General features: G+C 55.2%; 1 protein-coding gene across 10 annotated transcripts in view; it reads right to left on the bottom strand.

Moving 5' to 3' along the window:
• Positions 1-18065, bottom strand: part of EFR3B (EFR3 homolog B) — a 56905-nt gene that overhangs the window by 26251 nt on the left and 12589 nt on the right. For 5 of the 10 annotated variants that reach the window (XM_074820348.1, XM_074820349.1, XM_074820351.1 and 2 more), the window contains exons 2-4: positions 6611-6687; positions 5404-5531; positions 992-1142 (exon numbers count right to left, since the gene is read on the bottom strand). In XM_074820348.1, the coding sequence (XP_074676449.1) occupies positions 992-1142; positions 5404-5531; positions 6611-6687 (356 nt within the window). Of the gene's footprint in view, positions 1-991; positions 1143-3635; positions 3772-3798; positions 4165-5403; positions 5532-6610; positions 6688-7574; positions 7638-10934; positions 11295-18065 lie in introns of those variants that run through there. The other 5 variants (XM_074820346.1, XM_074820347.1, XM_074820354.1 and 2 more) reach the window with 5 other exon arrangements.

The raw sequence follows: 18065 nt of genomic DNA, 5'->3' as shown, positions 1-18065 counted from the left end.
CCAAGCCAAGCTACCAGGCACTGGCGGAGCCCTCGCCAAGCCTGGGTGTGAGGTACACCCAGTGTTCCCAGTAAAAACCAGCGGAAAGCCCAGGCACAAGTGGCTGCTGGCTGCCAGCCAGGATCAGCAGTTTGGATGCTGGGAGGACGTCACCTCTGTTCATCCATGCTTCTCCTTTCCCCTCACTTTATGTCTGTGACCGACACATCCCCAGTCCAGCTAAGCCATTTATTGCAAGCAGCAGCTCTGTTTAAGTCAGCCCTTTTCTGAGCACAAATAGCTCCCAAAATCCATGGGGATCACCTCCTACGTTGGTCTATTGTCCAAAACTGCTGACAGGCCCCGCGTCCTCAGGCTCGTTTAGGAAAAGCTGAATTCAAGAGAGGGAAGGCACGGCAGCAGAGATCAGAAACCAGCGACTGGTCACAGACAGCAAACAGCAGGGATGGTGCACGGACAGCACAGTCACAGAATCCCAGCATCATCTTGGTTGGAAAAGCCCTTGAAGCTCCTCCAGTCCAACCATGAACCTCACCCTGCCTGTTCCCAACTCCACCAGATCCCTCAGCGCTGGGTCAACCCGACTCTTCAACCCCTCCAGGGATGGGGACTCCCCCCCTGCCCTGGGCAGCCCATTCCAACACCCAACAACCCCTTCTGCAAAGAAATACTTCCTAAGAGCCAGTCTGACCCTGCCCTGGCGCAGCTTGAGGCCATTCCCTCTTGTCCTATCGCTTGTTCCGTGGTTCAAGAGACTCATCCCCACCTCTCTGCACCCTCCTTTCAGCTGGTTGTCAGAGTCGTGGAAACCTCACACGTGGCAGGACATGAGAGGGGACACCATAAATCCTCCCCTGCAGCCGCTCCCCACCCTTTCCCAACAAGGTTTGCTGCCCTGGCACTGTGCAGAGACACAGGGGTGACAGGCAAGGTGGAAAGCAGAGGACAAGGTCAACAGGGTGCTGCCACCTCCCGCTGCACCCCTACTCACCGAGTTGGTCCCCAGGATCTGCAGGTTGGGCTTCTCGGACTCCAACAGCTTCGCCACCATCTTCAGGAAGCTCTCCACGAAGAGGTTGATGCTCTGGCAGTGGCAGGCCATGAGGAGCTGGTCCAGGGCCTCCATGGCAATACACACATACCTGGGAGTGGGCAGAGGCCAGGGTCACTCCCTGACAGCAGCACAGGCCTGCAGCCAACCCTCCTCCTCCTCTCTCCCAAACCACCTGGGTGCCCACCAGCAAAACCCCAACCTCCTGCCATGGCAAGGAGAAAAATTTTACACCCAAAATACCCTTGGGATATTTTAAAGATGGTGTTTGCTGCTCCCAGCACCTCTCCTCTTAGCAAAGACCCAGCTGCCCTAGGACCAAGGTTGCCAGCAACACTGTGCATCTTCCCCCCACACTGCTTGTGGGCTTCTCTTGCCCTGAACTGGTCTTTATATCACAGAATCCCAGAATCATCTTGGTTGGAAAAGACCATGAAGATCCTCCAGTGCAACCATGAACCTCATCCTGACCGTTCCCAACTCCACCAGATCCCTCAGCGCTGGGTCAACCCGACTCTTCAACCCCTCCAGGGATGGGGACTCCCCCCCTGCCCTGGGCAGCCCAAAAATCACGTGAGGGATCACTGGGCTTTGTACAGGGTGGGCTCAGCATCACAGGCAACTGTTCTTGCAGACCCAGCTGGTCCTGGCCAGAGAGGAGGGACAGGAGGAGAATGCAGAATTAGACTGATGTGCTCCAGAAAAGCTGGGCTTAAATAAACACTAAAGCAACCCTGCAAAGCATATTCACATCACCCCAAAAACTCCCGGGGTGAGCAGGGTTTCCTCCAGCAGTGCAGACCAGGATGCGGCATCACCCACACCAGGATTACTTTGTTCCCTGTCTCTGCAGGGACAGGGCTCAGTCACTCAGTCTCGGCTCTGCATGCTGAACAGGGACAGGGGAAGCCCAGAACCTGATTCAAGGGGGGCTGCACCCATGATGGGTCCCTGAGCCATGCAGGGGACCTCCCTGAGCACATCCCATCCCTTCAGCATCCCTCCTGCCCAAGCTGAGCTCAACCACAGACCACCCTCTGGCTTCGCTGCAAGCTGCCACAGCACATCTTCCACAGGCTACTTATTAAACCAGCCCTGCAATGCTCCTGCTGCCGAGAGGAAGCTGGAAAACCTTGTGCCCAGCGATAAATCTCGATTGGGTGCCCGTTAGAGGTGGCCAGCTCCTTCAGCTGCAGGTAAAGAATTTGTCAGGTGTTGCTTCGCTTTTCCAAGACAAATTGGACCCGATTCCCTGAGCAGCTCTGGCGAAGCCTGTTCACAGGCTGGTCCTGCAGCGCTTTCGGCAGCTGGTTCATGACCAACATGGTGGCCAAAGCCCCTGGATGGGGGCTTGTGCAATGACCACACTGACTTCCACTTGCTGGTCGCTCAGGGCACGCATAAAGCCCAGTGGAGAAGCAAACCCCAGCCTCTGACTGCTCTGAGCAGATAGTTATTCCATCTGGAGTTGCCCAAAACAGAAAAAACCCAAATGGTGATTGCAGCGAGTCTCACAGCTCCAGCTCTTCTTGCAGGATGTCTGAGGTACCCAAACAGTGGACATGGACCTGGGACCAGGACACTGGGAGTAAAAAAAACTTTACAGCCCCTTCCCACCTCCCTTTGACTCCTGCTCTCCACACAGCTGTGAATCTTTGTACCAGAGCAGCTCACATCGTGCCCAGATCTCCTGTCACAGCCAAAAGAAGGAAGCAGCAAGCCCAGACCTCTTGATATTGAGAACAATTCCTCCTTTAGCCTCCATTTTTCGAGCCCGCTCCTTGCACAACTAGATTTGCAGCTTGGGTGGCATGCAGCAACCACCAGCTTGTGCTGCAAGAGGGAAACCTGAAAGCACCGAGCCCACTGGCAGCAAGGCGGGCAGGAGCTGCCCGTCTACTTGCACCAGCCCTGCCTGCACATTAAAGGGCAGCTTGGGAGGCAACTGCCCTCTCTCAGGGAAAAGAAGGTGTTTGATTAACCCTGGACTTCCAGTTTCCAGCCAGTAAAACACAGAAAGATTGATCCCTTCTCCTGAGGCCTCAGAACTGTTGAAATATGGCTCTAGCCTTGAGTAGATTCTCTGGTGTCCTGTGACATAGTTGAGCTCACACTGCAGCCTGTCCTTCAGACACCATTACAGCTCTTCAGGTACTGTGAAAATAAGCAGCCAACTATTCCTGATCTGTGAGGCTCCTACCCATCTGTCAAACTGGGTTAAAACTGGCCCAGAGGGGAAAAAAAAAAAAAGGTATGAAGACACAACTGACGATCAGCATGAAGCATCAAGCTCCTTTCTCATAGGAAAAAGCTGAAAACAATATTCTGTGCCAATATTACTGCAACAGCATGGCTTCTCTTTTGGGGACAACTGGACACAGGCCACCAAGAGGGAAAAGGGACACATGTGAGGTTGTCACCTCCAACCCACCCCAACCATCCTCCTACAGATGATGGGTTGCATTGTTGCAAACTCAAACAAGAGCACTTTCTCCTTTTAGCAATAAAGGTAACGAAAAGATGACACCCAACAGGCCTGAAATCAAGGCTACTTTCATCTTACACACAGGAGACAGGTACCTACGTGCTCAGCTGCTCTTTCAAAGCCCGGCTGCGTGTCTGCAGCGGGGCAAATCCTTCCACTCCAGCCAACGCCGACCTACAAACGCAAGGTTGATCCAAACCCATTTCAGGCATTTCAAAGTTAGACTTTGAAAATTAGCTAGTGCTCCAACCCAATTACGTGCCTGTATGCACAGGCGGTGGAGGAAGGAATATATTCCCCCCCCCAGCTGCCAAGACTTGTCATTAGATGTCAAAAATCTTTGAAAGCCTTTCTTTTCCCAGCGTAGCAAGCAGAGCCTGTTAACAGCCGCTTCACCGCAGAACATCAGGCAGAGCTTTGAATGTCCTGTCACTCCTGATGACGGGTGATGCGAATGAGGCTTTGAAGGTTTTCCAACTTTAACACTTCTTAGGCAGGCTGCTGGCTTCTCTTCCTCCAGGATAAAAGGCAGGCTGAAGTTCGCACCACGAAGCTGAGCCGTGTTTGTCTGCCGCGGCTTTGTTCAGGAGACAACAAGTATCAATCCAGGAGTTATTTGAAAGGGAAGGAGCCCTTCCGCACTCTCCCAGCGTTTCTAATCAGGGCAGTCAGCTATTTCCAGGCGGGTGCTGCTCTCCTTGCAGTAAACACAGCAAAGCCTTGCTGGAAACGATGAGGGGAGTGAAGACGAAGGGATGCAGCCCAGCCAGGACCACGCAGGTAAGTTGGACAGAGCAAACAGAATCACAGAATCACAGAATCATTCAGGTTGGAAAAGACCCTCGGGATCATCGAGTCCAACTCTACAAAGTTCTCCCCTACACCACATCCCCCAACAGCTCATCCAAACGACCCTTAAACACACCCAGGGATGGGGACTCCACCCCCTCCCTGGGCAGCCTATTCCACTCTCTGACCACTCTTGCTGGGAGACATTTTCTCCTCATGTCCAGTCTGAACCTCCCCTGTTGCAGTTTAAAGCCGTTCCCTCTTGTTCTGTCACTAATTCCCTGGGAGAAGAGACCAGCACCAACCTCTCTACAATGTCCTTTCAGGGAGCTGTAGAGAGTGATGAGGTCTCCCCTCAGCCTTCTCCTCCTCACACTGAACAGTCCCAGCTCCTTCAACTGCTCCTCACAGGATTTGTTCTCCAGGCCCTTCCCCAGCTTCGTTGCCCTCCTCTGAAACGCAGCAATCCCTATCCAGCCCAGTGCATCCCCATCATGAGCTGTCTGGAAATCATCAGCATGCTGCCCCTCATCCTCACTCCCGCTTCTGCCAGGTCACCATAGCTCAAGAGAGATTGGGTGCAACCCACCCAACCTGGTCCTGAATAACTCCCAGCAAACTGCAGCCTGGGCCACCCTGTTCAGTTGCTTGCCCACACCTAACCAGGCTTCCATCTGGCTCTGGAAGAGCCACCATGGGCTTTTAAAGGCCAGGAGGGTGCCACAGGCTCCTGATGATGGCCCAGAGGGATGATGGCAGTCCTGCTGCTGGGGACAAACACCATACACATGCAAATTCCTCAAACACAGACAGCACAATCCCAAGGAAACACCAAGTGGCTCTGAACTTGCCTGGGTCCTTGCAACTTTGCAAGGAGTTTGCACATCCCTGCATGCTCCCGTGTCTCACTTTCAGAGGCAGGACATGCTCGGGTCTCTCTGCAGCTTCAAGACACCTTGGAGCATGCAGGAGCTGTGTTTCCCACGTGTCCCACCCGTTGCCTGAGCCCCCTCTACTATCTAGTGGTCTATCATTATGCAAATCACTGGGGTGGCTTAAACAGCCTCCCAGCCCTTACCCATATCGGTGCCGGCTCACGTCTCGGATTAGCCGCTCGGAGAGGTAAGCGCCGATGCGATCCAGCTTCTCCGGGGCAGACAGGGCATAAAATGTCAGCTTCTCCATGTTGGTCTTCACCAACCCATCCTGAAAGAGAACAGCACAGAGGGTCACAGCCTCAAACCCAGCAAATATCAGGAGTATCTCTGTAGCAAACCTTGCCAGAGGTCTGGAGCACGCCAGTCCTGTCCCAGCTCTTCCCCACACCTTGTACATCAGGGAAGGCAAATGAGGGTTGCATTTACCCTCAGCTGAGGGCTCTCTGAGATGACTCCTGTGGAAGCCTCCATCGAGCATCCCATGTTGTAAATACAACGAGAACCGTTTGCCAACCCCTAGCAATGCCCCAGCACCAAGGGGGACAGGGGCAGACAGGGACATTGACACCTCCAGGCTACAGATGCCAAACAACACAAGCGTGCCAAGCTGCCAGCCCCAATCCCCCGCAGCCTGGAAAACTCCAGGGCTTCCTCCTCTCCGCATGGCTCCGCAGCAGCCTCCTTTCTTGTTCAGCTTTGCTGCCAGCACCATGACAAAACAGGCGCTCGCCGCCTCCCCGGGTGATCCCAGCCCCACTACCCCCAGCCGGGAGCCCCTCTTCCACTGCCTTCACATCTTAGCTGTGAAAAGGAGACAAAGAGGCCAGATTTGGGATGCTCCAGGAGCAGCTGGCAGAGCATCCCCCACCTCCAATTCAGTGAGGCAGCAAGAAGGGCACCAGCTTCCCCACTTCCTGGAACCATAAGCAGCTTTTTTGTTCAAAAGCCTGGCTGAGGCCCCAAGAGACCCCCCACTCTTAGAAGATGCTTTCCTTAACCTGCAAAGAGAAGGGGGTACACCTTCAGATCCAGCTCCCCATCCTCCCATGCATGCATGCATGCATGCATCCATCCATCCATCCTCCGAATCTGTCTGGCACCTTTGGGAGAGGAAGTTTGTCCCTCCAGGCTGATGCAGCTGAAGGAGCTGCTTCTGTATTTCCGCTCACAAACAGGTTTTAAAGGAAAATCCAACCCTCTGGGCATGGTGGTATGGAGGCAAAAAGCATTGCCCACCTCCCAGGAGCTGTTTCTGGGCAGGTCACACCGTGTCCCTGCAACCTCAGCATGGGAGCTTTGGTGAGTGAAGCACTGGAGCTTCAGCAGGTGAAACAGTGTCTCGTTTACCTCTGGGTCCTCAGGGAAGATGTTGTCGACGAGTCTTTTGTAGCGGGGACGCAGGGCGCCGCAGCAGCCGCACACACCTGGAAGAGAGGAGACAGAGCCAGTCAGCAGGGACAAAATCCTCAGCCCCTGGGCAAACATATCCTTGGATTCAGTGGGGAAGAGGACAGGGCACCAAGCTGACGACATCCCAGAGTTTTGCAGCCAAAAAAAACTAAGGGAAGAAAACCGCAGCTGAGAGGCAGGGAATTGGCTGGTGACCAGCATCATTTGACGTAGGACTGCAGGGTTATCTGCTTTTCTCACCCAAGAAAGCAGCCCCCAGAGACCAAGATATCCAAAGTTCCCCTAAATCTGTGCCTCTCTATCTCACAAGATCCTCTTTTGCAGGTCCTCAGGCCAAGAGCTCTTTCCTCCAAGCGTTCATCCGAGGACACACTCCTCACGCTGCTCCACGCTCCCCACGGAGTCAGCAGCGAGACAGAGAGCACAGGCTGCTGGAGACAGCAAGACAGAAAAGAAGGAAGAGCATCTTGTGAAGGCTATGAAAGGAAAATGCAGTTTCCTGTTTGTGGCTCCAAAGCTGAGCTGTTGAGCAACACCAAACACCTTCAACTATCCTCCTACCTTTGGGCTGCTGCCAGACCGCAGTCCCTCTCCCCCAAGGGGGGGCAATCGAGTGACCTGTGTTTCACAGGACACCGACACAACCATCCCCAGCCCCTCTTTTTGAGAGGCCTCAGACCGGACAGCAGCTTGTCCCTGATGCACAAACCATGCCCTGCACAGCCTCTCCAAGAGCCAAAACCCCTCGCAGCAGCAACTCTGCATGCCAGTGAACGGTGAGCACCAGCCTCATCCCAACCCAGAGCAAAGCCATCAGCCCTAACCACCAAATATCCCCGGGGCTTCGATCCCCTGCTCTGCTTTCAGGGAGTTGCCAAGGGAGGAAGGGATTGTTTGAAACCTGGATATTTCTCTCTGTGCCATATCCTGTTTCTCAGGGCCGCAGCACACCCTCCGCAGCAGCCAGGGATCTCCCCGTCTTCAGCTGGGGGACAGTCAGTGGTGCAGGTGGGTTCTTGAGCATCCATCGTGCTCCCACACGCACCGAGTGTGAGGATGGCTGCAGCATCAGAGAGTTCATCCGTGGGTGCTGCAACCCTGACACATAGAATCACAGAATCATTCAAGTTGGAAAAGACCCTTGGGATCATCGAGTCCGACCCTCAGCCCAACTCTACAAAGTTCTCCCCTACACCACATCCCCCAACAGCTCATCCAAACGGCCCTTAAACACACCCAGGGATGGGGACTCCACCCCCTCCCTGGGCAGCCTATTCCACTCTCTGACCACTCTTGCTGGGAAACATTTTCTCCTCATGTCCAGTCTGAACCTCCCCTGTTGCAGTTTAAAGCCGTTCCCTCTTGTTCTGTCACTAATTCCCTGGGAGAAGAGACCAGCACCAACCTCTCTACAATGTCCTTTCAGGGAGCTGTAGAGAGTGATGAGGTCTCCCCTCAGCCTTCTCCTCCTCACACTGAACAGTCCCAGCTCCTTCCATCGCTCCTCACAGGATTTATTCTCCAGGCCCTTCCCCAGCTTCGTTGCCCTCCTCTGCACTCGCTCCAGCCCCTCGAGATCTCTCTCGGATTGAGGTGCCCAAAACTGGACACAACACTCCAGGTGTGGCCTCACCAGTGCAGAGCACAGGGGGACTATCACCTCCCTGCTTCTGCTGGTCACACTATTTCTAACACAAGCCAGGATGCCGTTGGCTTTCTTGGCCACCTGGGCACACTGCTGGCTCCTGTTCAGCTGCTTGTCAATGAGAACCCCCAGATCCTTCTCTTCCAGACAGCTCCAGCCACCCCTCCCCAAGCCTGTAGCCATGCAGGGGGCTGTTGTGGCCCAAGTGCAGGACCTGGCACTTGGCCTTGTTGAAGCTCATCCCCCTGCGTAAAGCTGTACCAGCACTGCATTGCCTCCCAGCTCCTGATGAGTATCTGCCGAGTTTGTTTATTTAAAAAAAGGGAGGAAAAAAAAAAAATAAAAAAGAGATTGCTGGACGCTCTACCCTCCCCAGCACCACTGTGAGGGCTTTGCACGCCAGGATCCCCCTGCTCCAGCACAATGCATTTTTTCCCCGGGGCCTGGCGTTACTCGGATGCTGCACCCTGTGGAGGAGACTGATGTCAGCCCCCCCAAAGCACCGGCCTTTGAGGGCCCTGGGGAAGCGTGAGTAATTCGGGGCTGCTTTTCGGCAACCGCCACCGAGAAGAAGCTGGGGTGGGGGGGGGACACAACAACGGCTGCGCCGGCGGGAGCCGGCGACCGCTCCTGCTGGAACGCATGAGCTCACGCCTGCTTGTGCCAGCTCCCGGCGCTGGCACCGCTCGCTTCCTGCAATGTGCTCGCTCGCTTCCTGAGCGTGTCGCCTCTGATGGCGGGCGGGCAGCCTGCACCCCACCTGAAAAAATGTTTCCCAGAAAGAGTGGTCAGAGAGTGGAATAGGCTGCCCAGGGAGGGGGTGGAGTCCCCATCCCTGGGTGTGTTTAAGGGCCGTTTGGATGAGCTGTTGGGGGATGTGGTGTAGGGGAGAACTTTGTAGAGTCGGGCTGAGGGTTGGACTCGATGATCCCGAGGGTCTTTTCCAACCTGAATGATTCTGTGATTCTGTGTGATTCTGTGAAAGCTGACGCTTGCTTCGGGGTCCCTTTTGGGGTCCCCAGGCCCAGAACTCCCAGCAATGCCGCGGTGGTAGAAATCTCCTTCCAGCTCTCGAGCCCTCCCTGCAAATCCCTCCGTGCCTTCCCGCTATCCAATATTTTATTTCTAAATCTCGTATCCGCCACCCTCCCTCCTCCCCTCTCAGCTGCCTTCAATCGATTTTGCTCTTTTTCCAAAGTACCTTTAATCTGGCCTCTTAATAAATTCTCGTTTGCCATTTGCACAAACAAGCGTTTGATGATCTCCTGAATCCTCTTAATAAATTCCCCTCGCCTGGGACAGCCGAGGCAGCGTGACTTATCTCACCTTGCCGGGCCACGCATCCCTGTCAGTGTCTCAGCACGGGCCACGCGCTCTCCCTGCAAAATAGCTGGAGAGTTTCCCCGTAAGCGAACTCATTAGCCAAGAAGCCAGGTCCCCTCCTCCTCCACAGTAATTATCTCACCTCCAGAAATATGACTTTAGAGTATTTTCAGGATTAATGCACATTCCTAGCCCTGGGAGAGGAGCAAAGAGCTCAGCCGTGTTCCCAATCCACCACCCTCATCCTGATGAATGAAGCTGAAGAGCAGACACAGCACGGATCCTATCAATAATAATTGCATAATTAAATCTAATGCCTTCTCTCTCACCTAACACGACCTCTTCTTCCCCAGGTAGGAGATTTTTAAGGCCTCGCCTAAAGAAAGTAACAGTGGGAGAGAGACAAGACCTGAAACACCTCCCTGGAGAGGGGACCCGGGTGCCCCCTCAGTCCCATGGGGCAGGAGGATGAAGACGGTCCAGGCGGGGAAGGCAGGAATGTTGCTTAACCCACAGCACATCAGACCACCGGTGGGTGGGATCCCAGCAGGACAGGGCCTCCTACAGAGCAGCGTCTCCGGGTGAGACTCTCTGATGTCTAGTAAGAGGGCTGAGCTCCCTGCAGCAGGCACTGAAAGGGTCTCTCTTACTCTGCCTGCATGAAACCAAGAGAAACTTTCCTTCCCCAAACCCCGGCCTTCTCTCAGTTTTGCCCAGCCTGGACACACACAGGCACAGATAGGGAGACTAAAAATCCTTAAAAAAAGCAGACTAAAAATGACATAGACCTTAAGGGAAGAGGAAGATTTTTCTGTGTTTTATTTCCTCTCCCCTACGGGCTCTCCAGAGAGCAACAAACCCAAGTCTGGTCCTGACACCAGGGCTGACACCAGCCCTGTGTTTGGTCTATATGGGACCCCCTACCCCCACCCTGAGACCCTCACAGCACCAAACCCTGTGGCTAGCAACACCCCCCCAGCCAGGCTACCCGACAAGGATCTCAACCAGCCATTTCTTCCTCCAGACAACAGTTTCCTTTACCACCCACCACACTGACCCTGTGCACCTTGTACCCTCACACCAACACCGCAGCCACAGCTCCGGCCCCGAGCCAGGCACCGACCGGCAGCATCTCCCCCAGTGAGGACAAAACCCCACAGCTGCAATGCATTCCTCCAGCCCAGGCTGGCATGAGGTATTTAAAAAATAGAAAGATGACACTGAAGGTCACCGGCAGCCACAGCAGCTTCTCCCTCCCAGGAGATCCAACCCAGCACCCCGGGGAAAATGTACCTGCTCCAGCCACGTGCAGCATCTCCCAAGAGCAAGCAGGGCCGGCGGCACAGAGCCGCAGCGCAGGACCGAGAGCCCAGGTAGTCAAAGCCATCGCGTCGAGAGCAAACCGGGGGGCTCGGGGTGCTGGGTATCGCTCTCCTCTTCGCCGAGCGGCGGCCGGAGCCGGCCCAGCGGCAGCATCGCTGCAGGAGATGCTCAGTCGAGCGGGAGCAGCCGTTTAAATAAATAAGGGAGCTTTCAGCACGGCTGCTGAGTCACCGAGGCAGCTCTGATGGCAGCTGGGAACGGCGCTGGCTTTGCTCTGCCGGCGTCTGCACCGGTACGCGGGGGCGGCCGGGGAGCTGGGCATTTCGGAGGGCCCCGGAGGGTGGGGATGGGGGTGGTTTTTCAAGGTCCCTTAAGCCCAAAGCTCGGGAGAGCACACGAAGCATCCCTCGTTTGTGGGCAGCGCTAACAAGGGCTCAGCGGGTGGGAGCTGACCCCGAAACAGCATCCAAGGGATGTGACAGACACGCAAGGACGGACCCGCACGGTGCGTCACGCTCTCCTCCTGCTGGCAGCCCGCCGCTGTGGGAACCGAGGACGTGGATTTTCTTAAAGATCAGGTAAATCAAGGCATGGAGAAATGTGACTCGACCCTCTCCCTGTGGAGGAAATAAGGTGGGAATCCCAGGAGCAGCATCAGCTCCTGCAAATACCCACGATATGTGCGTCACCTCCGTCTTGCACCCACCTGGGGCACCCCAGGGGCATTTATCAGGCTCCTCCCTGTCACTCTCACCCACAGCAGGTCACATCTGCGCTCTCGCCAGGGGGCAAAGCGAGCCAAAAGGGCTTTCTGCTTTGACAGCTCAGCTCCAAGAAAGTCAATCTAATTGGGGATAATTACAGGCTTTCAGCCCCAGCAACCGTGGCTTGCTAGCACAACCCCCACTTAGCTGCTCCGACACCGGCATGAGCCCCCAGGCTCACAGATAAACTCATTGCATGTGTTTCCAGGAGGAGTTTCGCTGGTACCAGCTGTAACTGGGGTTTTTGGGATCAAGCATGGCCAGCTGAGAACAGGACACAGGCCCAGCTCACTTCTCAAAACGACCACACACTCTTCCACCAGTGCTCTGACCTTAAGCCTTTCCTCGTTAATCCCGTCCCCTCTCCCCATCTTAACGGCATCCTGGTAATAAGCACGGCTGGAAAACCTTATGGCCATGTTATTCGAGGCCTGGAATTTACTTAATAAGGGCACTCCAACTGATTGCAAATAAATCTTAATTAAATCACGCAGAATCCCTCATTAAACCTAATATCCCATGAAGGTCGCTCTCTTAACCCCAAGCAAAAACACCGGCCTGGAGGTAGGGGCTGTACTGCCAGCCCAGCATGGTCTTCCCGCAGGCCCTGCACCGAACCAGAGACCTTTCCCTAATCTGCTTAGCAAAATCTCATTTATGCAGCCGATGCGAGCGTCTCCTTCATACCATCCTCTTGACTCCCTCAGCACTTTGGCACCCGGAGGATGAGCCTGCCCAGGGACAAGGATGAAATCTCCCTGCTACGCGTTAGAAATGTCACTGAGCAATATTCAAGTTGGTCCAGAGACCCATTAGTCCTATTTTCCATCCACCCCAGGGTGGACAGAGGGAAAAAATATATCAGGGAAGGCAAGAAACAAGCAACGCTGGCAGAGAGAAGGGACAAAGTCAAGTGCTGTGAGTGATGGCGGGCACTGAAAGATGTAGGACACTGCTTGCAGACCCCCCTCCTCCCTGAAAACTGCTCCCAGGGGAAAGCCCAGGGCCATAAACAAGCATGGCTGGGAGCTCCCCCCAAGGGAAAGCCTCGCTCAGGTGCTCCTCTGAGCTTCTGCCACCAATTTAAGAGGCAGGAAAACCTACACTAAAAATTCAGCTTCTGTGCCAGCCAGCCCAATTTGCCTCTGCACCCCCCCAGAGCCAAGGCAGATCCTGATGTAAATCAGCACAAGCCTATGGGCTGGCAGAGCTGTAAAGCAAGCCAGTAAATCTCTCTCTAAGCACACTGAAGAGAGCCAAACGCACTGGGTGCTGCTTAGAACTGTGGCCTGGTGCTCTCGTAGTGTGTCGTGAACGAGGCGAGCACAGCAAGGTGCCCCGTGCCCTGGCAGGGGGAGGCAACAACAGTCCCCAGGCCAGGAGGGGAGCGGGATCAAGCAGTGGAGATCAGCCCGATGCAAAGAAGAGCTGTTGGAAAAGAGCGGCCCTGAAAAGATGGGGGACCCTGGGTGGTTGCATTAGACCTCTACCACTTTTAGTAGGGAAGGAAGAAGTGGGGAGGTGGCCAAATCCAGCTCGTTCCCACAGCTCTGTAATTCAGAGCTATGTCCTGATGTTAATTAATAGTTCCTGACCTTCCTCAACAGTTAAGGCTGCACCATCACGGCTTATTCCCTTCCCCACTCGTTAATCACTGCTCATCCAAATGTCCTTTGTTAAGAGTCAGCATCTGCAGAGGGGGTGTTGTAAAAGCTGACAGCTCATCTGTGAGCAGAGACACTTTTGAGGACGTTGCAAAAGACCCAAACCTCCAAGGGCAGCCCAAGCCAGCGCTGATCACAGGGAGCCGCATCTCTTTCACAGAATCATTCAGGTTGGAAAAGCCCCTTGGGATCATCGAGCCCAACCCTCAGCCCGACTCTACAAAGTTCTCCCCTACCCCACATCCCCCAACAGCTCATCCAAACAGCCCTTAAACACATCCAGGGATGGGGACTCCACCCCCTCCCTGGGCAGCCTATTCCACTCTCTGACCACTCTTGCTGGGAAAATTTTCCTCCTCATGTCCAGTCTGAACCTCCCCTGTTGCAGTTTAAAGCCGTTCCCTCTTGTTCTGTCACTAATTCCCTGGGAGAAGAGACCAGCACCAACCTCTCTACAATGTCCTTTCAGGGAGCTGTAGAGAGTGATGAGGTCTCCCCTCAGCCTTCTCCTCCTCACACTAAACAGTCCCAGCTCCTTCAACTGCTCCTCACAGGATTTGTTCTCCAGGCCCTTCACATGCCCTCTTGCTGCCATCATGAAGGGACAGTGAAATATTTCAAGGCACCGACAGCAAAGGAGGAGAAGAGACACCCGGGACTGGCGAGCCAAGGCTGCCGCTGCCAGGATGTATTTCTCATGTCGCCGAGCAGGATGGACAGGAGCACGCTGGAGAGGGAAACGCTCGTCCAGACGTTGCCCGCAGCCCGCTCGGAGCTGTCGGCGCAAAGCCTTTTAGCTCAGCAATTAAATTCGCAGCTTCCCCCTGGCACTCCTCCACGCGCCGCTCTCGCCTCGCTTCCACCGACGCAGCCAGAGCTTGCCGGGGCAGACACTGTGGCCGGGGAGGGGAGGAGCGAAGCAGCTTCACGCAGAGCCCCCCAGCGTGTGGCTCTGTGCTGGGGTTCCCCCCAGCCCATGCAGGGATCCCCCAAATGGGAGCTGCTCCAGAGGGCTGAATCCACGCTGGTGCCAGCGTGCCTGAATCCCACCTGGATTTGCCCAAACACGCTCCCTCCCATCACCTCCCTTCCAAATGCCAACAGCTCGAGGCACGAGGGTATCAAATGCAGCTTTAACAACTCCGTGGCAAGCGGTGGGGTGTAAATCAGCCCCGCTGCCAGCTTACACCAGCAACAGATTCGGCCCTCCATTATTTACGCTTCACTGCTCAGCCGAGCCTGCCGCTCTGACACCGCAGTGCGCGCAAAGCTTCAATAGCGGCCAGATTAATTAATATTTCACAGCGGTGATTAGACTCGAGCATTAAGACCACACCAGCCCTTTTGCACGCAGGGGAAACCACCCATTAAGGGCAGAGCTGCACGCTGGCAGGTTTGCATTCCGTACCTGGCACGCTGGCAGCACCGATTCGAGGGGAGAAGAAGGGGAGTTAAGCGCCTTAATGGGTGCCTGGTTTCATTATCCAGCACATGGCAGAGGGAAAGCTGGGGGGAGGAAAGAGCTTAAATAGCAGGAAATTCACTCAAACTCTGGCCTCAATGCGGCTGCTCGATGCGAGACGTTCGCCAGGTGTCGGGTGGATGTGGAGTGTCTGGTCTGGACCACGTAGGTGGGGAAGCTCTGACAGAGGCTGAGGGTCTACCCAGCATCAGGGCCAGCCTCTGAAAACTGCTTAATTAAGAGCCACGTTCATTTTGCAAGCCCAGGGCCTTGCCCCATGTGGCGCAGAGCTGGATGCGACAGAACAGCCAAGGACATGGAAAGGCTTGAAAGTTTGAAAGGTTTTTAGAGAACAAAACCCGTGCAAACCCCCTGCCCTGTTTTGCACGTTCAACAAAAAACACCATAAGGACCTCCATGAGATGCTGACCACACATGTTTCTGTGGTTTCCTATTTCCCCAAGATATGCTACATCAAAGCCCACAGCCAGTTTTAGTTTTTGGCAGAAAAACTGACCGAACACCTCTCATTTACAGAAAGAGAAACATGATGGGACCGGACACAGCCACGCTTTCTCTCCAGCCTTTCTGGGTTGCTTGCAGTCCCTGCGGAGGGGGAGCAACCCCAATCCCCAAAGCAGAGGGACCTGCAACAGAGCTACAGCCCTGCAAAGGGTTCAGCCCCGAGCAGGGCATCTCTGGAAGTGCATTTTCTTGTGCAATTACTGATTTCGCAAGCAATTACCAGAGCCCTTAAGCAATTGGTCTTGATGAGGTTGGAGGTGAGCAATGCCAGCGCCTGGCCTTGGCACAATCCCCTCTAGCATTTGCTCCAGGCAGAGGAGTCCACATCTTCACTGCAGGGCTCAAATCCTGCCCGGACACGGCAGTGCTGGTGGGGAATGCACCAGGAAAAAAGTCCTGGACTCAGCCACAGACATCGAGGTTTAACGCAAACCCACAGGAGAACTACGGCCGGGTGGCTCGGAAAAGCCCCCAGCGCTGCCGGCACCACAAACAGCCCCTTTTCCTCTACAAGCACTGAATTAATTTGCAGATCATTTAGTTAAAAAGCACGGAAGAAATCAAAAAAAGCCAAAAAAAAAAAAAAAAGCTTAATTGCATTTCACGTTCCCCTGCTGAGCCATCCAGTCCCACCGAGCACTATTTATTTAGCGCAAAACCCATCCGCTGGTGCGGCTGCTGGCTGTGACTCAGTGGCACGCTGGCAGCCCCAGACGGCTCGCAGGGACCTTGCTGGCGCCCACCACTGACAACGCCTCCTCCCCGGGTAGCCGAAAAACCTCATTTCCCCTGCTCCAGCTGCTGCCGAAAAAAAGAAAAAGGGAACCTTCTCTATTTCCAGCTCCGCTGGGCGTGGGAGGAGACAGCTCGTGCCCGCGACCAGAAAGCAAAGCGAGGGAGCGTAGAGGAAACAAACTGCGGTGAGCCGGACGCTCGGGATACGATTGGGCTCCCAAGGCTTGCTGCCGCAGCTCCGACACGCGCTGCCTGCCCAACAGCTGCCAAAAGTATGGGGGGGACTCGCAGCCAAGCTCCGCTGAGAACCCCATCCCATCCCCACAGCTCCCTGCGCTCCCCACAGCCGTGCCCCTGTTCCTGGAGGGCTTTCAGCCCAACGAGCTCGCTCTGTTGGTTTGGGTTTTTTTTTCACACATATTTCTGAATTAAAGCGCAGCCTCCTGGAGACGGCAGTGAAGCAGGAAGGTGGCTGGCGCCTGGGGACACAAAGCTCTGGGCTTCTCCTGCAAGCCGGGGCCACCACACAGCCCCTGAGCGTGGGGCAGCCGCGCTCTCTGATAGCAGCACCCCAGCTCCTGTGATGTGAAATCTCCCAGGGAGCAGCTAATCCTTAAGCCTGGCTCAGGACAGTGAGCTCCCACCAGAGACGGGGACACCAACCTGAAGGCTCGGCTCACAAACCCGTTTTGCACCACTCCAGCCACCCAAGCCAGGTCGGGGTCAAAGCTTGGCTCCCCCATTTTCACCGCTGACTGCAAAAGGAAACCAAACGCGAGCTGAAAACGGGCGCAGATCCCCAGCAGCCCTGCTCCCTGTGCACGGCCACCACCGCGGCCCCACACAAGCCAGGGGTGCTGGGCACAGCCAAGCACCCCACTCCTGCCTTGCACATGCAAATGCCAGCTCAGCAGGGTTAGAGGGGTGTAAAGGGTGGCCCGTGCCCCCCATGCTGACTCCCCCATAACAGAGCAATCGTCCTGCACTGCTTTGTCCTGTCCACGGAGAAAAAAAACCATCCTGTCACCCATCAAATCCTTCGCCCAGGCCAAGAGACAGTTAAAAGAGAGATTAAAAAGATACCAATAATCCTGTGCATTCCTAATGCACCTTTCATCCCAAGTATCCCACAGAGCTTTCCAGCTCCTGGATGCTTTCCAGGACCACGAGCCGCAGCAATGCCTGGCCGTGAGCGCTACCAGGGAAGGCACCAGCCTGGCTTTTGTCCTCGAAGTCACATTCAGGTCCCCAGAGATATTTTGCCCTTCCAGGCGTTTGCCAGGTATTTTGGAGCAGGGGCTTCACCGAGATGTTAGCAGAGGTGTTAACCTGGGGGTAAGAGGAGCTGCGGCCTGATGTGGCGTTGCTGTTCCTTGTGGGCAGGACAGGTTCAAGTCCATTAGGAACAAATCCCAGGGGACAAGCAGAGCATGTCACACCCCTCAGGACAGATCATTCAACTGACACCAGGCTCTTGGGGAGCTGCAGCTCAGGCTGGCAGAGGGGCTGGGGTCCCCTGCAGTTCCCTGGCAGAGAGGATTATTACGTGCTCCGGGCTGCTGCAAATTGCTCAGATCATGACAACAGCTCCCCACAAACTCCTGCTTGCCAGCAGCACGAACTGCCAACAGAAACCCCCCCCAAAAAATCAGCCCAAGCCCCAACGTGGATGCAAAAGCCCTTGAGCGAGGCGAGGAGCTCAGATGGCACCAGCAGGACCATTTGGGCATCGGGGCTGGCTGCCCTGCAACGAGAGCATCGCTGCCATCCCGCGCCAGACAGACAGCTCCTGCGGTTGGAGCGGGCGAGGGAACCCTGGCGTGGGGGGCCAGAGAGGGGCCGCGTCCCCGGGGCATGCAGCAGCCATCACCGCAGGCCACCGCAGCTGAGGAGGGGAATGGAAGCTTCCCCCTCGTTTTGCGGGTGGAAAAATACCAGCTGGGAGACCTGA

This window comes from Strix aluco, chromosome 3 (genome assembly GCF_031877795.1).
Source record: "Strix aluco isolate bStrAlu1 chromosome 3, bStrAlu1.hap1, whole genome shotgun sequence".
Classification (NCBI taxonomy): Eukaryota; Metazoa; Chordata; class Aves; order Strigiformes; family Strigidae; genus Strix; species Strix aluco.
This window is presented reverse-complemented; position numbering and strand designations above follow the sequence as displayed.